At 46.2% G+C, this 24,178-nt stretch overlaps 1 protein-coding gene across 3 annotated transcripts in view; it reads right to left on the reverse strand.

Moving 5' to 3' along the window:
• rhbdl3 (rhomboid, veinlet-like 3 (Drosophila)) overlaps positions 1-24,178 on the reverse strand; it is a 43,601-nt gene that overhangs the window by 14,898 nt on the left and 4,525 nt on the right. The window contains exons 1-2 of one of the 3 annotated variants that reach the window (XM_061830589.1): positions 6,094-6,904; positions 721-879 (exon numbers count right to left, since the gene is read on the reverse strand). In XM_061830589.1, the coding sequence (XP_061686573.1) occupies positions 721-879; positions 6,094-6,114 (180 nt within the window). In that variant the 5' untranslated portion in view covers positions 6,115-6,904. Of the gene's footprint in view, positions 1-720; positions 880-1,306; positions 1,327-6,093; positions 6,905-24,178 lie in introns of those variants that run through there. The other 2 variants (XM_061830590.1, XM_061830588.1) reach the window with 2 other exon arrangements.

Here is a 24,178-nt window from a genome sequence, read left to right on the forward strand (position 1 = left end):
AACAATCATAAATTGCAAATGTTTCAGCTAATAAAACAAAATGGTACAGGTCAAAAATTCCAAAGAAAATCTGGTCCAAATGATGAACACAAACCTTGAGGGGAGATGAAACAAAACGACTTCAGTTGTGCATTTTCTTCTCTCGAGGTTTTCATATAGCGGACTTTACTGGAAGGGGTTCAATTCCCGCTCCGTGCCCAGCGACGGGTTGCCTGACTTTCCCGGAAAGTCAACTGAAGAGCGCTACAGAAAACGGATGGAGACGACTTCCCTTCGGCCCTTTTGCAACAATTAACCACGCTAAAATAATTCAAACGCTTCACGATGGCGTAATCGGACCTCCGGTTCCTATGGCGAAAGTCTGGAAGGAATCACGTTTGACCAAAGTACTGCCGCTGGGTACACGGGGGGGGGGGGGGACTCGAAGTGGACTTTGGACGAGCCAAGGTCAGTGGAAGTAGGGCAAGCTGTGAGGCAAGACCGAAAATGTATCATCTGTCTGAAACTCATTTCCTCTTCTGACGTCTTTGGACCCTGAAGCTCATCTTGGAACACAAAAGGCTGAATCCAAAAATGCTAAACCAGCCGGCTGCCCCCCCCCCCATTGATTGAGCTACGACTGCAATGGATTCTTTTGTCGCTTAGTTTAGAAATTTCATCCTCCACGACTAAATAACCGATGGACCACCAAAGACATCGAATTAGGAAACAGAGTCTTACCAGGTTGACGAAGTCCTGGTAGCAGATCTTTCCGTCAGAGTTCCCGTCAGCGAGGGCCAACAGGACTTCGAGCTTGTGGGGGTCCAGCTCGGAGCCGTGCGCCGCCAACAGGTCCCTGAAGCGCTCGGTGCTGATGAAGCCCGAACTGTCCGGGTCGTACTGTAGACGAAGACGAGGGAGTTTGAGATACAGGAGCTGACGTACAATCCGATTTCACGAACGATATGAACGGGGCACATTTCTACATGAAAATGAAATATCATTAACACACGGACAATAACGAATGAGTTCTTTCCAGATGGGAAGAAAAAACCCGAAAAGCACTTGCTCCAGAAGCGATAGCTTCCATGGAGAAAGTACGACTGTCAGCAATTACGGTACCGTCGCGACGCGGTGACCCACAATCAGTTTTTCTTTCATTCAAATGCAACAAATAAAGCAAAGCGAGAAACAATCAGCGGGACAACACCGAGCTTGGCAAGCGGCCACCTTCGGCTCCCTGAAGGCCAACTGAAAAAATGAACTTCATCGCAACTGCTGACACGTTGCCAATATTGCTTTGGGAGTGGTGTACACACACACGTACACAAAAATGCTCTTTGATTTTGGACCCGACAACCGTTCACGCCTCGGGGGAGGTCCACGGCTTTGCCGGGGCTACTCCGCTTTCAAATGCGTCCTCTTCGGTTGATTGCTTTCATCGCGCGAATGTGGTAATAAATGAATGCGATTGGAAATGAAGGGGAAGCGTTCCAGATGCCGGAACAGATGTTTTCGAAGGGGACTTGCGGCAGCTTGAGAAAAATAAAGAGCAGAATTGTGAAATGCAACAGAGGGATTTCCCCCCCCCCCCCCCAGTCCTGCGATACGACGCGATATGAGTGGAGCACAAAACTCTTAAAATTATTTACTTACAACGTTGTGATCATAAAATTAGTAGTGTAGTAGCTTCAATAAGTTGTAGTCTTTATAAACTACATTATTATTGTGGTATTTTTCTGGTTAAGAAAAAAAAACTAAACTTTTAAATTGTTTTGGGTGGGACGCTGTCATGGATTAATCACATTTCCATTCATTTCAATTGAGAAATAGGATTTGAAGGACCTTACAAGCGTGATCAAGGACAGAATTCAACTCAGCTGTACCAAAATCCATCCATCCATCCATTTTCTTCACCGCTTATCCTCACGAAGTTCGCAGGGAGTGCCCGAGCCTATTTCAGCTGTCAACAGGCAGGAGGCGGGGTACACACTCAACCAGATGCCAGCCAATCGCAGGGCACATAGAGAACATCGCACTCACAATCACACCTAGGGGCAATTTCCATCCATCCATTTTTTTCACCGTTTATCCTCACAAGGGTCGTGGGGAGTGCCGGAGCCTATCCCAGCTGTTAACGGGCAGGAGGCGGGGTACACCCTGAACTAGTTGCCAGCCAATCGCAGGCCATATGGAGACAAATAGCCGCACTTACAATCACACCTACGGGCAATTTAGAGTGTCCAATTAATGTTGCACGTTTTTGGGAGAGAACATGCAAACTCCACACTTGCAGGGCCAGGATCAAACCCGGGTCCTCAGAACTGTGAGGCCAACGCTTTACCAGCTGAAGCACCGTGCCGCCGCTATACCAATATCCCACCCTGATATGTCAGATATTAATAACTTCCGCACCCACACTGAAATTTGCACCAGAAAAATCATTGACAGTTTGTTATTTGACACCAGGCAGTAAACAGAATGTGTTGATCCCGCGTGGGAGATGTACATTACATACTGTACTGCCCTTGCTGAATGTATTGAGAAAAAAAAAAAAAAAAATCACGCTTAGCAAGTGCACTTGTACCGTACTCGAGGACAGCAGTCAAAACATTTAGCATCTGCTGCAGAGGAGGTGGAACGTACGTATCGGCTCCCCGATGAGGGAAAAAAAGCAGGCCGACGATGGTTAAACTTGCAGCGCATCTCTTAACGCTTGCACAATATTGTCCCCGGGAAAGTACCCCGGACACACGGCGCCGTCGATCCCTTCCACGCAAGTGAAATTGAAGTTTGAGACGCAACCTTCTGTTGCAGGAAATCAGCCGGTTTCCGCCGCAGGCCTTTTCCCGAGACGAGTAAAAACCTTCTGCGGCCGTAAAGCCGCGTCACGCCATCACAATCCGTGCGTGTGTGCGTGTCCTCATTATCATATTGTTTACCCGAGACGGCACGGGGTCGTTTCCAACCAGGGCGAAAGGATTACAGTCCAATCCGCGGTCCCCCACGTCCCTCCCCCAATTTATAGACATTTACCACTCATAATCCTTCAAGGCCTCATCAGAGCGCTCCCCACCTGCAGCTGCCATTTTTTTTTTTTGCCCATTTCTTTCACACACAACCCTGCTAAGTTGGGGATTTCCGTGTGTGTGTTTGCGCATTTTATACACGGCCACAATACACTGTTTTGCTCGCCATTTCACGGTTCACTTATTGCAGATTGTTTTCATATTCGCATCACGCGTAACGCCCTGTCGGAGGATTTTGAGCACATTTTTGAATTTTTTCATCCATCCATCCATCCACTTTCCTAGCCGCTTATCCTCACAAGGGTCACGGGAGTGCCGCTGCCTATCCCAGCTATCAACGGGCAGGAGGCAGGGTACATGGTAAACCATGAAAAAAAAAATGGGAGAAAGTTATGAATAAAATGTAGATTTGTGCGGCCCGGTGGGTCAGTTGGTAAAAGCGTTGGCCTCACAGTTCTGAGAACCCGGGTTCAATCCCAGCCCCGCCTGTGTGGAGTTTGCATGTTCTCTCCGTGCCTGCGTGGGTTTCTTCCGGGCACTCTGGTTTCCTCACACATCCCAAAAATATGCAACATTAATTGGACAATCTAAATTGCCCCTAGGTGTGATTGTGAGTGCCGATGTTCGTCTTTGTGTGCCCTGCGATTGACTGGCAACCAGTTAAGGGTGTATCCCGCCTCCTGCCCGTTGACAGCTGGGATAGGCTGCAGCACTCCCCGCGACCCTTGTGAGGATAAACGGCGAAAAAAATGGATGGATGGAAATTGCCCCTAGGTGTGATTGTGAGTGTGATGTTCTCTATGTGCCCTGCGATCGGCTGGCAACCAGTTCAGGGTGTACCCCGCCTCCTGCCCGTTGACAGCTGGGATAGGCTCCAGCACTCCCCGTGACCTTCGTGAGGATAAGCGGCAAAGAAAATGGATAGTGTACATTACAGTACTACTGTTTGTTGAATAGTTTAAAGAGTCTTTAAGAGTACAGATTGTATTGGAGAATGGTAGCACGTGAGGAAGAATAATAAATTTCACACAGCTTTAGAATATGTCTAAATACATCCATCTGTTTTCTTTGCCGCTTATCCTCACAAGGGTCGCGGGGAGTGCTGGAGCCTATCCCAGCTGTCAACGGGCAGGAGGCGGGATACACCCTGGACTGGTCGCCAGACAATCGCAGGGCACATCGAGACAAACAGCCGCACTCACAATCACACCTAGGGGCAATTTAGAGTGTTCAATGAATGCAAGTTTTTGGGATGGGACGCAGGCACGGGGAGAACATGTAAACTCCACACAGCTGGGGCCGGGATCGAACCTGGGTCCTCAGAAACTATGAGGCCAACGCTTTACCAGCTGAAGCACCGTTCCGCCGTGTATAAATAGTTTACATTTGCCCCGCCCCCTTCCCCGACACACACAAAAACTGCAATTTAGCAAGTCCTGTGTGTGAAAGACAATTACTCTTCCTCTTCCTTGCCTGACAGTCCAAGTCACTATCTTTCCCAGACAGCCAAACAACGGACAGCAAAACAATTAAAGAGTAGATTACATTCGGCCGTTATCTGCACTAGTAGCGTCCCGCCGGGCGTAAACAGCATACATACATTATTTACAAGACACACACACACGCACATCCTTTGCAGTTTGCGACACGCGTATCAGCGTCAACAGGCCGCAATGACGGCAATTTGCCGCGAGGTTCGCCAGGTTGTGTCGCTGGACGATACGTGCCCTGCGATTGGCTGGCGACCAATTCAGGGTGTACCCCGCCTCCTGGCCGTTGACAGCCGGGATAGGCTCCAGCACTCCCCGCGACCCTCGTGAGGATAGGCGGCTAAGAAAATGGATGGATGGATGGATGGATGTTATTCGAAACGAAGTTGCGGTCTGTGACCTCACCAAAGGAGCTTAACAAACATTGAGAGTTCAATGCCGCAGATTGAAACAAATCCACACGCAAGACGGACAAATTAAATATGCAACACATTCAATAAGCATTCATAATGAGAGCATCTTTGTAGCCTGGGAAATGAATCCGCAGAGGTCACCGGGGGTCTTTCAGTCGGGCGGAGGTCGCAATGAGGGATCGCGTACTGACGACAATGACGCCCGCGCGCTTTACATTTTCATTGTCAAGAAACATAAATATTGAGGATTCGCCTAAAGGCTGAAGAATTGCGCCGCCTTCAACGAAACGCACACAAAGGCAACAAAACCAAAACTAGGAACGTTAATAATGTCGTCGCCTACGGGTGATTGAATGAGTCCATACAAAGAGCCATCAAAGCAAAGCAGCTTGTGAAACTGTTTAAAAAAAAAAAAAAGAAAAAAAAAGACAGCATGTTGAATAATTCCAATTAATTGAAAACTTATTCTTGAATAATAAATTGGAAGTGAAACAAAATCTCTAACACAAAGTTTTCTATTCTCTACTCTTATATTTGACTACGCTAAAGGATTCTTATTTGTAATAACAACATTGAGTGCTGAGTTAAGTGCCACTGAAGTGAAAAAAAAAAAAAATTATTCTGTACTAGTATACAAAAGACATCAGAAGAGTTTTGGTGCTGCTGTTTTGGTTAGCGACTTGCCAGCTGCAATGGAGTTCAAATAAGCCCAGCACTAAACTAATTAAGGTTAGTCTGCGTGTGAATAATACAGAATGAAGTTCCTTTGTTTCAATATCTTTTTTTTTATTTTTTAAAAAGGCTATTGATTGAAATTAGTTCAATCACTGCCAGTTATTTAAAAAAAAAAAAAAAAAATTGCACCCAAATGAAAAGTAATCAGCAGTAGAACATGGAATGGTTTCACCAAAAATACTGTTTTCTGACCAACAAAGCAGAAAAAAATTTGTTTTTGTAATACAAAAAAAAAACATGGTAGAAAAATGGCTGAAACTAATGTTTATTTGCTTTTGTGACAAAGCAAACTATAAATGAAAATGACTTTCCGCTCAAGTGTGATTTTTTTTTTATGATTTTTTTTTTAACATACTGATGGGCGCCCACTGTGAACTGTCTTTTTTTTTTTCATGAACACGAAATTTTACTAACTACTGTCGGAGTGTCAAGTTTTGTTCGACTTACGTTGGCATTTCTCTCCGTCATACTCGACGTGACACGCCCAGATTCACCACCTACTTTTTATCTTCGACTCAAAATCTGTGGCGAGCGCTAATTGAAAGTGATGCAACACTGACATCTACTGACACACGTTTGTCATTACAGCTACGTCCAAGGATGAACTACATAGACAAGCTGGGCACGAGACACGCGCCTCCTCGATGATAAAATATGCTTTGTAATGTGTGTGTGTATTTTTATTCTCTGTTCTCTTTATTTTCCCATCATGCTTTTAAGTTGTTATAATGCAGTTCTTTGTGAAACTGTTTCCTTTCATACTTTTTAAGTCCTTATCATGTGACGCGGTTTTCTCTAATGCTCTTTGGTCCGTGTGATGCGAACTCTTTGTGTCCTTTGTGACGCGCAATTCTGAAATGTTTCAAGAATTACCTAAATAAGGAAGAGAAAGACCGAGAACGAGGCTTCTTCTTCCGACCTCACCGCTGCTCTGGGAAACTACGAACTGCACGGACGTCTGCCGCCTTTCGTTTTTGGACCGGCTGGAACTCTCGCTAACTTGGAATACCCGCTAGGACGAACATTCGCTTTTTTGGGAACACTCGTTCAACACTGGCGACTATTCGCCGTTGTGGCTCAACCACTCTGCTCTTGAACGCCTATTTTGTGTTAGCTATTTTATCGTGTTTGTGTTGTGTTGGTGTGCGAGATTCAATTGTCAGAAACGGAATACTACTGCCTTGTCGCATTTTGCCCGTTTCAACGAAGGGGACATTAGTCTAAATTCGCACGCAACTGCTTGACAAATGTATTTCAGTTGTCTACTATAAACGTTCACAGCAATGAATTATTTTATTCTCCCTTGCGCTACACACTTTTGGATTGGTGCTAGAGCAGTTGCTGATTTGCCGACAGCACACAGAGAAAAAGCCCCAAAATGGAATCCCTGAAGCCTTTGACCCTATCAGACAGGATGCATGCTGGGACCATCGCAGGACCCACTTCACGCCGCGCACGGCAGCGATGGGCATGACTTACTGTCGCCTTGCATTTCCCGTCTCATTCTACATGCTCGCTACCTCCAATGAATGATTTCCATTTTGCTTGTGTGACGGGTTAAGCGTAAAAATAAAAACAGCGGCCCGCGGCGTTGCTGACGATCGGAAATGTCACGTGTTCCGATAGTAACGTCGCCCCGCAGGGAGATGCGGGATGGCGGGCGTCGCCGTGGCTAATCGCCGCGGCAACTGGCGTGACAAGATGCACGGAGCGTGGGTGGACTGACAATATACAGGGTGGGCCAAAAGTACACAAATGTCAAGTAGAGAAGAAAGAAAAAGCGGATTATAAAGCAATACTGGATGGAGGCAAAAGGAAGGAAGGCAGAAAAGCAGTTTGAAGACAAGATGTGAAATTGAGGCAGCACGGTGGCTCAGCTGGCAAAGCGTTGGCCTCACTGTTCTGAGGACCCGGGTTCAATCCCGGCCCCGCCTGCGTGGAGTTTGCATGTTCTCCCCGTGCCTGCGTGGGTTTTCTCCGGGTGGGCACTCCGGTTTCCTCCCACATCCCAAAAATTCATTGGAGTCTCGAAATTGGTGTGATTGTGAGTGCGACTGTTGTCTGTCTCCATGTGCCCTGCGATTGGCTGTCAACCATTTCAGGGTGTAACCCCGCCTCCAGCCCGTTGACAGCTGGGATAGGCTCCAGCACTCCCCGCGACCCTCGTGAGGATAAGCGGCAAAGAAAATGGATGAATGTGAAATTAAAAGCGGGAGGATGCAAGAGGGTACGAAGGAAGGAAGCACGTCAAAAAGTAAGTGAGGAAGGAATGAAGTGTGAGGAAGAAGGCAGAAAACGGGAGAAGGAAGGAGGTGAAGAAGGAGATCAGCACATCTGGGGTGGAAGGTAGAAGGAATGGAAGGAAAGATGAAACGAGCAGGCGAAGCGGAAGGGGGGGGAACAAAGGAAGGAATCATGTCAAAAAATTTGAGAGGAATGATGTGTGTGGAAGAAGACAAAGGAAGGTAGAAGAGAAGGAAGGAGGTGAAGAAGGGAGATAAGCATGTCTGGGGCGGGAGGGAAGGAAAGATGAAAAAAGCAGGCAAAATGGAAGGAGGGGGAATGAAAAAAGGAAAGCAGAAACGAGGCAAATGGAGATCAGGAAGGAAGGTAGAAAAAATGCAGGCCTGATGTGGGAGAAATGAGGAATGGATTTAGGGCAGCGAGGAAGGCAGGAGGGAAGGAAGAAAAGAACAAACGTAGGAAAAGATGCTTGGGTGTGAAGGAAAGGAAGGGAGGGAGGGAGGGAGGGAGGGAATGGACGAACAGAGAAATCAAGGCGAAAAGTGAGTGTTTAACAAAAAAAAAGGAGAGGGGCAAAAATACACACAAGGAAGGAAGGAAACCAGTATAGAAGGATGGAAAGAGGTCAGGAAGGACGAAAGCACGAGACGCAGGCTCGTTTCCCTTCTTAATTTCACCAAAGGGGGCGTCGCTAGCAGGTCCAACAGACCCACATTGGCCTTCTCGTGTTTATCAGCCCCTTCAACCTTAACACTGGCCCGACTATTTCTGTCTCTCTCTCTCTCTCACACCCCTTTTGTCACCTTATCTGTCACAGGCGAGAGAGTACATTATCAGCGCCGTTGGCTGTCGTAAGCCCAGGGACGACGTGCGGGTCTGGTCTGGTCGGGGGGGGGGGGGGGGGGCTTATTGTCGGGCCGGCGAGCAGACTTGGCCTCATTTAGCTAGACTAGTTCAAGTTGAATGGAGCCGACAGCTTGTCAGCGGGCGGGGGTCTGTGAGGGAGGGACGGGGGCTGGGGGGGTTTGTCGGTTTTTCTGAAGGGCGGCTGACGTTGGCTAAAATGAACGTAGGCAAGTGTGTGAGGCCACCTGATGTCATGGATGGATGGGAGTCGTTTATCTCCGCCGACGTGGCCAAATCCATCTGAAATTCCCTCGTTTCTTTCCTCTCGAGACAAACATTAACATGCGTGTATGGCAGGTGTTTGCGTTATTCGGGCCGGGGGCGCTAACTAGTTTGTAACTCTAATTTTGGCTCATAAAAAAACTAAAAATAACTGACTGACTGCTATACGGGGAGTCCCCGGGTTAAGACCGTCTGGACCTCAGACGTTTCGACTTTACGACGCCCGTCCGCCATTTTGTCTGGCTAATGCTCGTCCGTCGGGAATATCTTCACATTTTTCGCCCTCCTTTTTCGACATTGTCACCCCAAAGAACAAAGCTGTGTCTATTAGCAATGCTTCTGCAGCCAAAAGAAAATCCATCACCATGGAAACAAAGCTCAAGATCATAAAAAGATTGGAGAAAGGAGAAACGCCAACACCACCAAGGCTTCAGTCGTTCGACCGTAGTGATAGTTATTAAAGAAAGACAACGGCCGTATTTTAGCGCATGTGAAGGGTTCTGTTGCTACGTTGGATACAATGATCACAAAACGAGGTTTCCTTGGTACTTGTCGAGATGGAGAAGATTGAGGACCAGGTTCCTTTGCGATAGCTCAGCACAGCCTCCCCTTCTTCTTCTCCATCCACCTCTCCGCAGGAATGCTCAGTACACCATCTTGTTTATTTCAAAGTATTTTCATGTAAATTCTGAACTTTAATGCTGGAATCCGACTTAAGTCGAAATTCGAGTTAGGTCGCTAATGAAGGAACCGGATCTCAGTCGTAGACCAAGGACTCCCTGGAACTTGGAAGATTCCCAAGTTGGTGCAGTGTTAAACTTGTTATGCAAGTACATGATTGCAAAAGTTCAACTCGTGGTTTCCTCCATTCAAATGACCTTAAATGGCGTATACAATGTCACAGTGGTCTGTTTTTTGCAAAACACGAGTAGATTTAGGTGCTCTAGTTCTGAGACTCGAGTTGACAATTGAAGCGCGCCCGTTACTTCGCCTACCGTGTGCGCGGCGCAGCTCTGACCTGACACCTCCTAGCTCGAGCCAGGCAGCACCGTTGCCGACTTTGCGAGCCAGTGGGGGCGCCGTTTCATTGTTCTCCAACAAAGAGAGGATTCAGAGCAATCCCGACAAACTAAGTATTGTTCAGCCGAGAAGGTCAAGATGCAGGAATGCCGCACGGAGAGAAATTGCTATTCTGTTCGGGGCCTTTGAAAGATGGAAACGCACGACGGGAGGGAAGTGACGAGCGGCCATGACTTAGCATCGTTAATTACCCGCACATCACCTCTCCGATTGCATCGCGAAGCCCTCATGGAAAGGTCAAGCCTTTGGACGGGCACAAAGAGCAGTCCGCCGTTCGCGTCACAGTCAATCCCCTTCAGGCCGGCCCGGCCCGGCCAGTGCTCTGAACACCCACACGTCACATGACTAATGCCTCTGCGAGACTTGTAATAGCTCCCAAAATGTCACAGGCGCCATTGAAACACCGAGAGAATCCGGAAGGTGAAGGCGAGGTCCTCAGACGCGTACGTTCGGTCGAGGTGCAGTAAAACAAGCGCACGGGAAATGCGAGGCAGATATGGTTACATCAGTTTTATATATTAGTCAAATGTCAGTTTATTAGTCATGGTCGGGACACGAATCCCATGCCAAGAAATTCCGCAGCTTCCTGTGCCGCTATCGGTAAATTCCATTAATATTCCTGTTGATGTCTTAAAAAGCAAATTCCCGCTCACAATAATATGTAAGAAATTGTTCGGAGCATAATGCAGTACAATCCAACATATTGTTTGGGTTTTTACATGATTTTGTAACAAGTTCTATTTTACAGTTGTGGTCTGGGTGGGACATCCGCATCCACACAAGGTGTTATTTACTTTTTACAGGGTATCCACAGGTTTTAGGAAGCAAATCCAAGCATTTTTTTTTTTTTTAAAAAACCTTTGCTCAAACCATTTCAATCAGCTGTAAGATCTCTTCTTGACTAGATATTACGCATATTAACCGCCTTAATTTTGGAAAAAACAAAACAAGACTGTCAAGCTGTTGAAGACGTGCTGCATAATTGTTGCAAGGATTGAGAAGCACCTTTTCGTTAATTTACGACTCAATCAAGGATTAGAACAGATCCCCGCGTATGTTACTACTTGATTTTAACAAAACGTGAGCTGTGCCCCATTTTCACCATTTGATGTACTCTCGAAGGTGCCGCATAAGGGCAAAGTGAGTTCCTTGCCCGGAGTGCCAATTTAACCTGAATTTGTACACAAGTCCTCATGACCTTAACATTATTGAAGTCATAATCACAGTAAATACTTGCAAGAAAACTCTTCTAGGCCAGAAATACAAAACAGTCCAATGGACAAAGGAGCAGTCGTAGCTAAGAATGATTTATTGTGCCACGTGATGACATATTCATTAATTAGAGGATATCATAACCCCAAAATGTCCATGTCGGTACAGTCGTAACCCAAGGACTTGTGTGTAATAACCTCGTTTCTGTATTCATTGGCATCAGTGAAGCACCAGAGTTGTAAAATCACTCCGGGGTTGTCTTATTGTATCTGCTGAAATTGGACTCATTCTGTCTGCATGGACGCAGAAGAAAATGAAGTCTGATTGAATTCAAGTGCCCCTCCTTGAGCAGTCACCTTTTCGTGGTGGAGGGGTTTGTGTGTCCCAATGATCCTGGGAGTTAAGTTGTCAGGGTCTTCACGCCCCTGGTCGGCTCACCCAAGGCAGTTCCTAAAGGCTCTGGACGTTGTGGGGCTGTCTTTGTTGACACGCCTCTGACACATCCCGCGGAAACCGAGGACAGTGCCTCGTGAATTGGCAGACTGGGTTGGTGGTCATACTTCTTTGAGAACTACAAGGGGATCACACCCGGTAAGGTCTCAGGCCTTGGGATCTCCACGGAAGAGCTGGATGAGGTGGCCGGGGGAAAGGGAAGTCTGGGCGTCCCTGCTAAAGCTAATGACGGCCTGACGAGATCTGCGCTTACTACATTACTCGCACACAAATTTTATACAGGAGACCGAATGACAGGATCTCCTCTGATTTGTTAGCTCCTCTCAATTAAACAGCACTGCTATTAGGACCGAGCAAATACATACGAATACTTAAATAGTAATGAGACTGGACCTTTCCGACCTGTCAATAATAGTCAATCAAATAGCCGCATTGTCTGAACACGCCCCTGTGCCGCCATGTTGTCACACAAGCAATGCTAATTGTCAGTAGCGTGCGCTTGGAAAAGGTAATGTTAGCAAGAAAATGGTCCTCAGATGCGTTTGGGAAATGTGCATTTCTGATGAAAGCTATCCTGCTAGGACGATACATTTTCCAAAGCCTAAAACACAGTTGACGAAGAGTCTACGATGGATTAAGCCTTGCGGAAGAGGGCACGTACAACTAAATGTGGATAATATTAACAAAAATAAGGCTGTATGTTCGAAGGTAAGTGATTATCTTATCTGGGTTTGATTGTCATGTTTTATGGCAAAGAGTCAGGTTAGTGATACATAAATGTGCGACGTCATGTAAGAGAAATGTCTACTTGCCTATTTGCATCACATCGGACTTTTAAGACCGGCACTGGGTTCCATTACGAGCCAAATCAAATGAATACACCCACTCACTTCTAAAGCCTACAATGATATTACTCGTGATCTTTCCAAGCAAAAAGAACTCACCCTGCTTTACATGCGCAGTACAATTCCTCTATTTTATCCAGTCAACATGAACTTTGTGCCGCGTCAAACTTTTTTTTTTTTTTGCATCGATTGCCAACATTTGGCTGTAACTCTGACATTGCGTCCCGCTCCGTCCAAAATCTTAATTCCGTGTACATATCCTCGCGTGAAATAGTTGAGACCTCTCTGTAGAACTCTCTTGGACAAGTCCAGCGCATTTGGCAACAAAAACATACCGCAATATTATCTGGAATACGCGATGGAGAATCGACTTCAAACCTGTTCTGTTCAGTCGCCATTTTGGAAGCTTGTGGGACGTGGCATCTGTCGCTAAGGGGGCGGAGCTTAAGATCACGAGTCGGAAAGGTCCATTCTCTCAGACAGACAGTATGTCTTTTTGACATGAGAGAAGTATTTCATGTGACTGTAGATGTTTGACGGCGTCTCTCTCAGGATTTAAATCAGCCAATCAGAGTCACCCGTCTCCTTTAACAGATTAGAGGTAACACGCACGCACATAAATAAAGTACACACACACACACACACACCCACGCAGGGCATCACAAACATGCATCATTTCCTCGCCGAACGGTCTGTAACCAAGCAACCGCCGTGCCCGAAGCGGGCGTATGTGCACACGTACACTGTCGCACGTGCGACTGGAAGATGTGTGGTTGGATGTCAGCCACCGAGTTATGATATTAAAATCCCCGCTCTCTCATGCACGAGAGCACGCTGGCGTTAAGAACCAAGCGAGTTTTTACAAGTGTCTGAAAAAAATCCCGGCTCGTGGCTAATGTCATTCACACCAGAGTGGCGTCTGTCTCCATTTTCCCCGCGCTAATAGCGCTTCACGCTCTTGTGACTGAATGAGAAAGTGCTCATTAAAATGCTTTTTGGAGAAGTAGCCACAGTAATCCTCTGCAATAGCAACAGCCACGTGATGCGCAGAAGGCTTACGTCGGTGGATTTCTGTGACGTTATTAAAAAAAAAAAAAAAAAAAAACCTCACATACATAAACACTATTTGTAACTCTTAAATAAACAGACAGCAATTTTCAGCACAGGTGCTGGCTCACCACAGATGGGAGTCGGATACATTCTGGATGGAATGGTCCAAAGTAAGTTTTTAACTTCAAGTTGCACACAAGTCCCAATTTACGGTGGCAAAAATCAAACGAGTCAATTCGAATCCCCACGTTTCTTGGGTTAAACACGTCAGAAATGATAAAAACGTGCTCAGTCACAACAAACATTCGCACCCGAGCGACTTTGCACTCAGTACCTCTGGTTGCCATCGTTAGCTATCGTAACATATTCACAATCACATATTTCTATTGGTTCCAAAAGCAGTCTGTACTTTCTATAGCTTATTTTCTTCTCAATTACACGCATAACTGACATGAAGATTAATTCATGTTTGACCATAAATCAGCTGTCAACTTAAAAGTAGTCCGTTTGTCTGCATCTGTACAAGCTATTGCCATTCGTACGTCTTTAAAGGTCAAGTGTCATGCCTATAAACATTCTAAAATAGATATTGTCATGAAAAATACTTCTCACGTTATTCACTTCAATGTCCATCCGAAAAAAATAAATATGAGCGGAGAGCGCGTCATCCATGCGCAAAGTTGCGGAAGTCTCCTCCGACATCCAAGTGGCAGCCGTATTGGCTGCATCTTCGGTCCGTGACGTCACACCGTGACATCCGGCATTGAAAACACGCTGCGCCGCCTACTGCGGGACACGGAAGCTCTTTTCAAAGAAGAGAACATCTCACAAATCGAGTGAAGTGACCGGGGCGAAATTACCATATCGTTTCGAGCCATATTTAGATGATATGCGGATCACTTCTAACTAACAACAGACTCCTGGACAGTATGTATGAGCCAGCCCGGCCGAAGCCGTGCCCTTCCTCCGCGGCGGACGAGGCGCCGCCGAAGCAGCAAAATCATGTGTGGTGAAAAAAAATGGATGGGTCCATTCCGGCTGCCTTTTCCCCAAAATCATGCATTTCATGACAGTGGACCTTTTAATAGCACTGCCAGCTAGTTATTAACCAATTCAGGAATCACTTAATACTGCTAGTATGATTTATTGTTGTTACCTTGTTAATGGTACTTTTTGGGGGGCACATCACATTAACTTTGGTGAAAGGTATGGCAATGGTCAGATCTTCATTCGCAATTATTCAGATGATCTTAGTTATGGCAACCATATCATACACTGTATACGGTATTGAGCTGAAGGTGTTGCTGTTGCGGTCTTGACTTGTGCGCCCCAACCATACAACTTGGCTGTGAATAATGTCGCTGTCCTCTTGCTTGAGCGATCGATGCTGAATAAAGCATTCCAAGTGCACGGCCTCAGGCAGCCACTAGTATTTGAAGCAAAAAAATAATAATAATTCACTGAGAAAAGGGGTACGCACGCCTGCCTCTGGTGCGGGCAGCGTGGGATCGATATTTGCCCTACAACTGACTGGCGACCAGTTCAGGGTGTAGTCCGCCTTTCGCCCGAAGCTAGCCGGGGTAGGCTCCAGCTTTCCTGCATCCCTTGTGAGGATAAGCGGTTTGGATAATGACATGACCGTGACACTGAGAAAGTCCTCCTCGCCAGAAGATGGTGCTACACTATGGCATCATGACATCAGCAAGTCATGTGCGCCAGAAAAAAAGAACAAGGTCTTTATTCACGAGCTACCCCTGTGTAAATTGACTTTTTGTTTTTGCAAAAATAAACACACCCAGGGAATGCTGTTAAAAACGCTACTTTGTGTTTGGAAGGACAGTAAAGAAGCGTGAGAGCAAGGAGTGGAGCGCCTCGGGGTGTCCGGAGTTGCGAAAAGGGGGTCGCAGCAGGCGAGCAGAGGCCCCTCTCAGCTGGCACTTCAGCACGTCTTCATATAAACACTTAACCTCCGACTTCTGCTTGCTAAAGCGTTGACACTCGTAAACGCACGAGATGTAAACACGCCTCCCTCTATGGGCAACGGCAAAGTTCGGCAAAAGAAGTCACTCTTGACAGCATCAAAAGGCAAACGTGCGTAAACAAAGCAGGTCACTCGGGCAAAGGGCGCGCTCGGGTCAGGATCAAGACAGGCGCACATCGGCGGCCTCGAGCCCAAAACCTCTCATTTACAACCGAGGTGAGAGCCAAACATTCCAAACGCTCCAGCTGGCATTAGACGACGACAACAAGCGGAGCAAAAAGAGGGGAGGAACATTCGGTTCAGGAGCCGTTCCCTGGCTGGCATCCTCTCCCATTCAATCGCTTCTTCTCGTCCAGGCCTTCCCTGAGGTCAACACCCCCACCCCTACCCCCTTTCTTCACAGCACCTTCAAAAACCCAGCGCCAATGACGGCAGCGGCTCCATTCAGCGTATATTTATGAGCTCGAAGCGCTGGCAAATGGGCCCGAGACTGTCTGCTCCGCCTTCTGCTTTGATTTCTCCGAACGTGGAGGAGAAAAGAAAACGGGGAGAAGGAGTCGGGTCGGGGGGGGTTGCTAGCAAGCGCCGTTGTCGGAAACATTTTCAAGGTTGCCTTCAGGGTTGACGTGCCTGTCGATCCCCAATAAAAAAAAGCCTTCCGCTACCTGGAGGGGATGAATGGACGTGGGGGCGACCAGCCACTTTTCACTCGCAGTGTTGTTTCCTGATGCATCTTAAGATTGGCCACCACTGATCCTCCTGAGAACCGCCGCTTGGGTGCACTTTGAATTTATAACCCGCTTCCCATAATCCTTCGTGCGACGACATGTCCTTTCTTTGGAACGCAGTTCTTTCAAATTAGGTCAGGACATTGGGCGGGAAAAATGGAGGGAACGTCCAGAAAAAAAAAAAAAAAAAAAAACGGTTCACGGTGGTGGAATTCTCATGAACCTTAGTTAAGTTCTGAAACAGTGTTTTGTCCATTGAGCAATTTCAAATTAAATTAACATAACGCGAGTGGTTTCGCAGATGTTGCGTAAAACTGAATTCTGTCAATCGTTTGACAGACAGCACTGTCGCATCACACAAATATTCAACATTTGAAATATACAATCACAAGGGGCAACGGCTAATTTAGCGGTTGTTGGAGTGGGAAGGACGTGGAGGTGAACGCTTTTGGCAACTACTGGAGGGACACGCTTTCGAACGCGTATTCATCGGTTGTTTAATATGCACATTTTGATTGCACACGGAGAGGAATACAGAAAAGAAAGGTTCTGAACTTTGCACGGCAGTTTGTCTTTGCTTTAACGGAAGTCTTCGCGGATGTCGCTCAATCTCCTAAATTCCACTTTCTCAGAGGGCAAACCGAATGCATTCTATTTCCCAGCCCCAGTTGCTGATCAACAACGAATTCGAAACAACGAAACAATTCCTCACTTATTACGGCCATTCCTGGTTCATATCAAGTCAAAATCATCCAGGAATGGACAGCGCATATCTACTACACCGTGGCGCCTCCGTATCACAGTCGGCTACTTCAGCGCTTTGCCACCGCTGTCAGGTTTCGGCAGCCGCGTCCTGTAAGATGATACGGGAACGGAAAACAAAAAGGTCGGGTCGCCGTGACTAAGCGCCGTCGCTCACCTCGGGCGGGCTGAGACCGCCGGGCCGCACCGGCCCCGCGTGCGGTCGTCAAGCTTTACCGCGGCAAAAACTATCGTGATTTATGTGTCATCTAATGGGGCCGAAGGGTGAACTCGGAAAAGCAGACACGGTGCTGGTGAAGTCCTGCGTGAACCTGGAGTCATTCTCATTAAACATTAAGACATCACCGTGGTTACTCAAACAAATGGGGTTGTAATAACAAATAGTCGGCTACTGTGGTTGACTTGTTTCCATGGTCGATATAACGCCCATGATACCGCGGGTCGGCATTCTAGATAAAGGAGGATTTTTGTTATTGTTTTGCACGGGAGAGACCAACTTGGCAACCCCCCCCCCAAAAGAACGGATGAGGAGAACGTGCACATGCTTACACTTGTCGATTTATACTAATCGGTCTCTTAAAATCGAATCATCTTTTCACTTTTACATCTGATTATCGTCAGGGTAGCGGAATATGCATACAGCTTATTGTGAAGTGTTATGGATTTCTTCCAATAAATAAGGGCATCTAAAAATATTTGAAAACAGTATTTCAGTTGTTCTGTTTAAAAAAAAAAAAAGTAAACCTACTGTAGATTCTCTACACAGAGTGAAATATTTTACTATTTTTTATATGTAATTTGGTCATTACGGTTTAAAATTAAACACCCAATATTTTCAAGAAATTAGATTAGTACATCATAATGAATCAGAATTATTTTTCCATCGAGGAATATCTAGGAATTGGCCTTCATAAGACTCATTTCCTGTTTAATGAATCTCTCTAAAATACGAGTTTCATTTTGACTTTTTTTGAAACAGAAAATCAATCCGGTATTATTTTTTTTTAGATGCCGCATGCTACCCTTTGATTGCCACCACTCGTGTCGACAAAACCCCAAAAAAGCTCGTTTACCATTTCCGTACGTGGCATAATTTAGCTTGTAGCCATGCAAAACGAATTGAAACATCTGAGGTCAATCTTTTTCCCCGATCACTAAGGGTTTTTTTTTTTTTTTTTCCCCAGTTTTCTGATCGGCCACAATTCCAATAAACCGTCTGATGGAGAAAGTGGCACGTGAGCACGGAAGCCGCTTGGGTGCTCCATCCGAGCAATGTTCAGAGCGTCGAGGATTATGACGAAGGAATTGTCGACACAAGATATCACGGCTCTACAACAGAGCCAAAACCCGGCCGCCGAAAGCAACAAGAAGGATGTTACGCCAAGAAAGAAAGCCTAAACACAAAAGATTTACAGCCATCATGTGAATAGCATCACCAAAACACAATATGTTCCCATGTTGGCAGATCATTTCATTCATAGGTAATATCCTTCTCATTCAAAGGAATTAAACGCGTCCCATTATATGAACCTATAAACCAAACGTCTTACATAATTGTAGTGACGTGCCAGTGAGGATGTCTGCTGGAAGGCAGCCTCATAGGCAGACGAGCACAACACAAAGCAATCACAAAAGCCAACAAATGTTTTCAGAAATCGAACAAAGCTGTGTAAATGCGGCGGTTTTGCTAGCTAGCAATCTGCTTCGCTTTGAGGTGATTGTCAGTGTCCCGTCTGCTTAGCTCAATTAAATTCCCTCCCCTCAAATTGCACACTCATTGAACGAGGCCCACATACACACAAACACATTATTACAAGTTACTGTAATCCCATTGAGAGGAGCCAGACGAGGTAGCTGGGGCATCTGATCCGGAATCCTTCCGGACGGCTCCCTGGTGAGGTTTTCCAGGCATGTCCCATCAGAAAGAGACCACGGGGACGACCCAGGACGTGCTGGAGAGACTGTGTCTCTTGGCTGGCCTGCGAACGCCTCGGGATCCCTCCGGAAGAGCTGGAAGAAGTGGCTGGGGAAAGGGAAGTCCGGGTATCCCTGCTGAAGCTACTTCCCCTGCGCCCCGACCCGGAGAAATGGTAGAAAATGGATGGATGGATGGATGGATGGAAATCCCATAAACTAATGGGACGGCTGTAGGCTGCAAGTACACTGATGCGTCTCTTAAGATCTCACCTGTTGTCTACGGAGACTTCATGACAGCTGATCCAAGATTCAGACTGAAGTCAACACACAGCACAGCAGAGAATAATTCTTCAAGATCATCTTTAAGAGACATCTGAGAATCGGGCAATTGCTGATGGAAATGGGGGGGAAACAATTCAAATGAGAGATTTTTTGGTGTGTGTGTATTCCACTTAAATCAAAACCAATCAACAGGGTACGCTCAAGTTAAAATGTGAGTGTTAACCAGCAGCGGCTGAAATAAACCACATGGAGGAAATACTGGGTCACTACACTTTGGAACCCTGCCTGACGAGGTACAAGAAAGGTTTGGGATACCCTGCTTCAAGTAGCCGCCGTAAAATGTCGATCTGGCTGTCTGCGGTGAATGTCTCGTGCCCGTAATCACAAAACAGATCAGACCTCAACACGCTGACGTACACTTGCAGTCATCACGAGGGTCCCCGCCTGTGCTTTGACCTCGTAATTCACGAGGAGACTCGTGCAGTGTTTACATCAGGAGAAAGCATAACGCGGCTCGAGCTACCGCACCTAGCGCAGCGTTTTGATTTCATGCCGCCACTGCTGGGAGTTTCAACTGTGAAGCCAATTACCGCCGATCTGGCGCGTCGTCTTTTCCCCCATTTAACGATCAACAGGCGCAGCGGCTATTTTTACCTCAGCACAAAAGCGGAAACGGTTTTCACACGCCGCCAGCTGGATGGAACCGGGCCTTTCAGTATGGAAATCTATTTAGGGCCCTCAGGAGGAGCAGCAGCAGCACAGCAGCAGCAGCAGCAGCAGCAGAGAACAACGAGCTCAGATTAAATCTTTCAATTAAATAGTTTGAAATGCTCTCTGTTGTGCGTGTGTGTGCTTTTTTTAATACCACGGGGGTATCTTGCAGCTTCTCCAAACTGTTGGGGATCTCGATCACTCCGGGAATTTCGGAACAACGGGTCACCAGAGCGTGCCCTCGCCATCTGTGCACACATCGATGGCAATCATGCTGAGAAAGCGTATCAACGTGCCGCAGATCGTGCGGATGATGAGAAAACGGGTGCATCGGGAAGAACGGCAAATGTGAATGTTGCCGGGATGGCGAAAAGCCTCGCTTGACTCCACGGTCGATACTGTTGCACTCCAGCCCCGCAGGTGGCAGTAAAGCGTGTCGCGACTGCCACACAAAATGGCATCGGTTGCATCGAGTGGCAGCAATGCAAGTTGACCCCAAAAGCGCAAAAGCGAAACTAGAGTGCTCGATTCAAATATTGACCTGAATGTCCAATAAAGTTCAAATGTGTTCTGCTTTAGGTCCGGACACCATAATGCTAATAACTAATTCGCTAACAAAAGGCGATCAAAACATAACTGCCAGACAGGTTTCATGGCTGCTAGTTGTTGCATGCTCCTTATAAGAAACTGATCAAGTAACCCAAAACAAACTCGCGAGATCGCGTTGCCTTCAATATGGACTCCGACTCCCCTAGAAGGTCTCAACTCACGCTCAGGGGATTTTCTTTTCCACGTGAAAGTGTTTAATCGCGTTTAAGCTTGTGTGGGGTGGCTGCCTGGGGCATTTCCAACACTGCATGGCGGGTGGCAGCTTGAACGAACCAACCAACCAAACCGTGCCCCACACAGAGTTTACTTTGTCCCTCACACACACATTTTTGTCAAGCAATAATCCTAATTCCAAGGCTCCAAGTCTACGTCAACAGCGGGAACTTCCACGCACGTTACAAAACGTTGCTTCTGATGGCCGCGCCTGTGAAGTAGCAACTTGTCAGGTCGCAAAGGGAATCCATTAGCGATTCTTCCCCCACCGGGTCGCAGAACCGTTTCACATTGTGGTGTGATCCAAACAAGCTTGATAGGATTTATCAGATCAAATACAGGACGTGAGCAAGGGTCCATCCTTAAATCCCCTGAAATCCCCACAAAAACGACATGAGACAGCACTTTAGTGACGACAACTAGGTCGGACCTACGCACGTGTAGTATAATGGGCGCCCCAGAAAAACCCGTTTCCAAGGTGACTGTCGGTAATACACTAAGACGTCATGGTTTGAAATCATGCATGGAAGGTTCCCCTGCTTAAACCGGCACATGTCAAGGCCCGTCTTAAGTTTGCCAATGACCATTTGAATGATACAGAGGAGTCATGGGAGGACGTTTTGGGGTCAGATGAGAGCAAAATGGAACTTTTTGGTCATAATTCCACTAACCGTGTTGAGAGGAAAACGAATGATGAGTTCCATCCCAAGAACACCATCCCTACTGTCAAACATGGGCGTGGTAGCATCACGCTTTGGGGGTGTTTTTCTGCACCTGGAATAGGACGACTGCACTGTATTAAGGAGAGGATGACCGCGGCCATGTATTGTGAGATTGTGGGGAACAACGACTTTCCCTTGAAGATGGGTCATGGCTGGGTCTTTCTACACGACAATGACCCGAAGCACTCAACCAGGAAAACCAAGGAGTGGCTCTGTAAGAAGCATATCAAGCTTCTGGTGTGGTCTAGTCAGTCTCCAGACCTAAACCCAACAGAAAATCTTTGGAAGGAGATGAAACTTCGTGTTTCTCAGCGACAGCCCAGAAACCTGTCTGATCTAGAGAAGATCTGTATGGAGGAGTGGGGCCAAAATCCCTCCTGCAGTGTGTGCAAACCTGGTGAACAACTACAGGAAACGTTTGACCTCTGTAATTGCAAACAACGGCTACTGCACCAAATATTAACATTACTTTTCTCCGGTGTTCAAATACCTTTTTGCAGCTGTATCACACAAATAAATCCTTAAAACAAAAAAAAAAAAAATCATACATTGTGATTTCTGGATTTTTCTTTTTAGATTATCTCTCTCACAGTGGACACGCACCTACGATGAAAATTTCAGACCCCTCCCTGATTTCTAAGTGGAAGGACTTGCAATATCGAAGGGTGTTCAAATACTTATTTTCTTCACTGCATATATATATATATATATATATATATATATATATATATATGACATCATATTAGATTTTTCTTTAAACAAAGAAGATGGAGAAAAACTAAACCGAAAAGAGGATTCAGTCTTGCCTCTGCCGCATAAGCAAAGTAGACACGATTGTGCTCTCAATCTGACACGCTGGGGACGTCAGAATTGATTGGACATCTTATTCTAAATAAATAGATCAACCTTGAAGGTCAGTTGCTGCACGTGGCAACTTTGACCAAACGAGTGCAAGACGCAAAGGGGTTGCAAATATGTATTCATTCCAGTCTGAAATGGTCGATTTTTACTGGATTTGCTTTAGACTTCGGTACCGTGTGCACTCCAGTTGGTAGAATGGAGAATATAAGCGGGTCCAATGAGCCGCTGACCCACACTGAAGCTTTTGAGGCAAGGTCACGCTAAGGAAATGAAAGATGCAAGCGGAAAAACACGAACCTTCGCACCCCGGATTGATCCTCAAACTTTCAAACACATTCTGGCTAAGTGAAAAGGTTGTCAGTTAACCTGCATCCGATTAGGAGTTTTACAAGGAATTGGAGCGCTGGAAATGCCGCAAAACAAAACTGGCAGATTTTTCTGTCCAGTTTCAGCCATGGGCCCAGAAGACTTTTTCGTGCTTTCTCTCAGGAGAGAGACGCCCACCCAATTTGGCGAATTTTGTTTTGATGAGTCGGATGGGTCTCTGGGGGCAAATACTTTTTACAAACTTTTCCGAGGACTCTCCTGTGTAAATTTTGCGAGGTCGCGTTGAAGGTTTTCAAAAGGGATCCGACACTTGCGCCCTCCTAAACTCAAGACAGATAAAGTGAGCAGGATGACATGAAAAATACTAAACTGAAAGGAAAGGAAGCAGGTGGGGGGGGGTGGGGGGGGGCATGCGTCAATGAAAATACCATTACATTCATCCGTTTTCTTCGCCGCTTATCCCCACGAGGGTCGCGGGGAGTGCCAGAGCCTATTCCAGCTGTCAACAGGCAAGAGGCAGGGTACGCCCTGAACTGGTTGCCAGCCAATCGCAGGGCACATCGAGACAAACAGTCGCACTCACAATCACACCTAGGGGCAATTTTCGAGTGTCCAGTTTATGTTGCATGTTTTTGGGACGTGGGAGGAAACCGGAGTGGCCGGGGAAAAGCCACACAGGCACGGGGGGAACATGCAAACTCCACACAGGGAGGGCTGGGATTTAAACCCCGGTCCTCAGAACTGAGAGGCTAACGCTTTACCAGGTGATCCACCGCGCCGCCCCTTACTCACCAGTGATCTAATATTTAAAATGGTCATTATTTGTGTTTTCTGTGTGAATGTTAAAATTGGCATAGTAATATTTCTGTTTGTAGCATTTTCTTAACTGACTTAAATTTTTTTTATTTGAAATGTATCAATTTTACATGTTTTTATTGTATTCATGTTTTATTTTCATTGTCCACAAATTTTTAAAATGTACTTTTATTTTCTAGTTTGTAATTTTTATAGATATATTCTGTTCAAACGTGCTATTTTTAGCAGTTTTTAAAATATTTAAGATTTTTTTTTCATGTAACAAATTTTTGTATTTACTTTTTATTGCATGATTTTATTTATTTTTATCTTTTTATTGGTCCAGGGCTGGTATTTAAACCCCGGTCCTCAGAACTGTGAGGCCAACGCTTTCCAGCTGCTTCATCGAAGAAATACTGTGAGAACAAAAACGCAAAATAAAATACATGAAAAAGTGTTTGTTTCTCACATTGGCAACGGGCACAGCATAAACATGCGCGCGACTGATCAGAATATATCAACCCTGCTTAATTTGAGCCAGGAAAAGCCCCTGTAGCGTTGTGTCAACTTTGATCAAACTCATTTTATTTAGCCTCACCGGCGCAACTCAGA

This window comes from Syngnathoides biaculeatus, chromosome 9 (genome assembly GCF_019802595.1).
Source record: "Syngnathoides biaculeatus isolate LvHL_M chromosome 9, ASM1980259v1, whole genome shotgun sequence".
NCBI classification, from domain to species: Eukaryota; Metazoa; Chordata; class Actinopteri; order Syngnathiformes; family Syngnathidae; genus Syngnathoides; species Syngnathoides biaculeatus.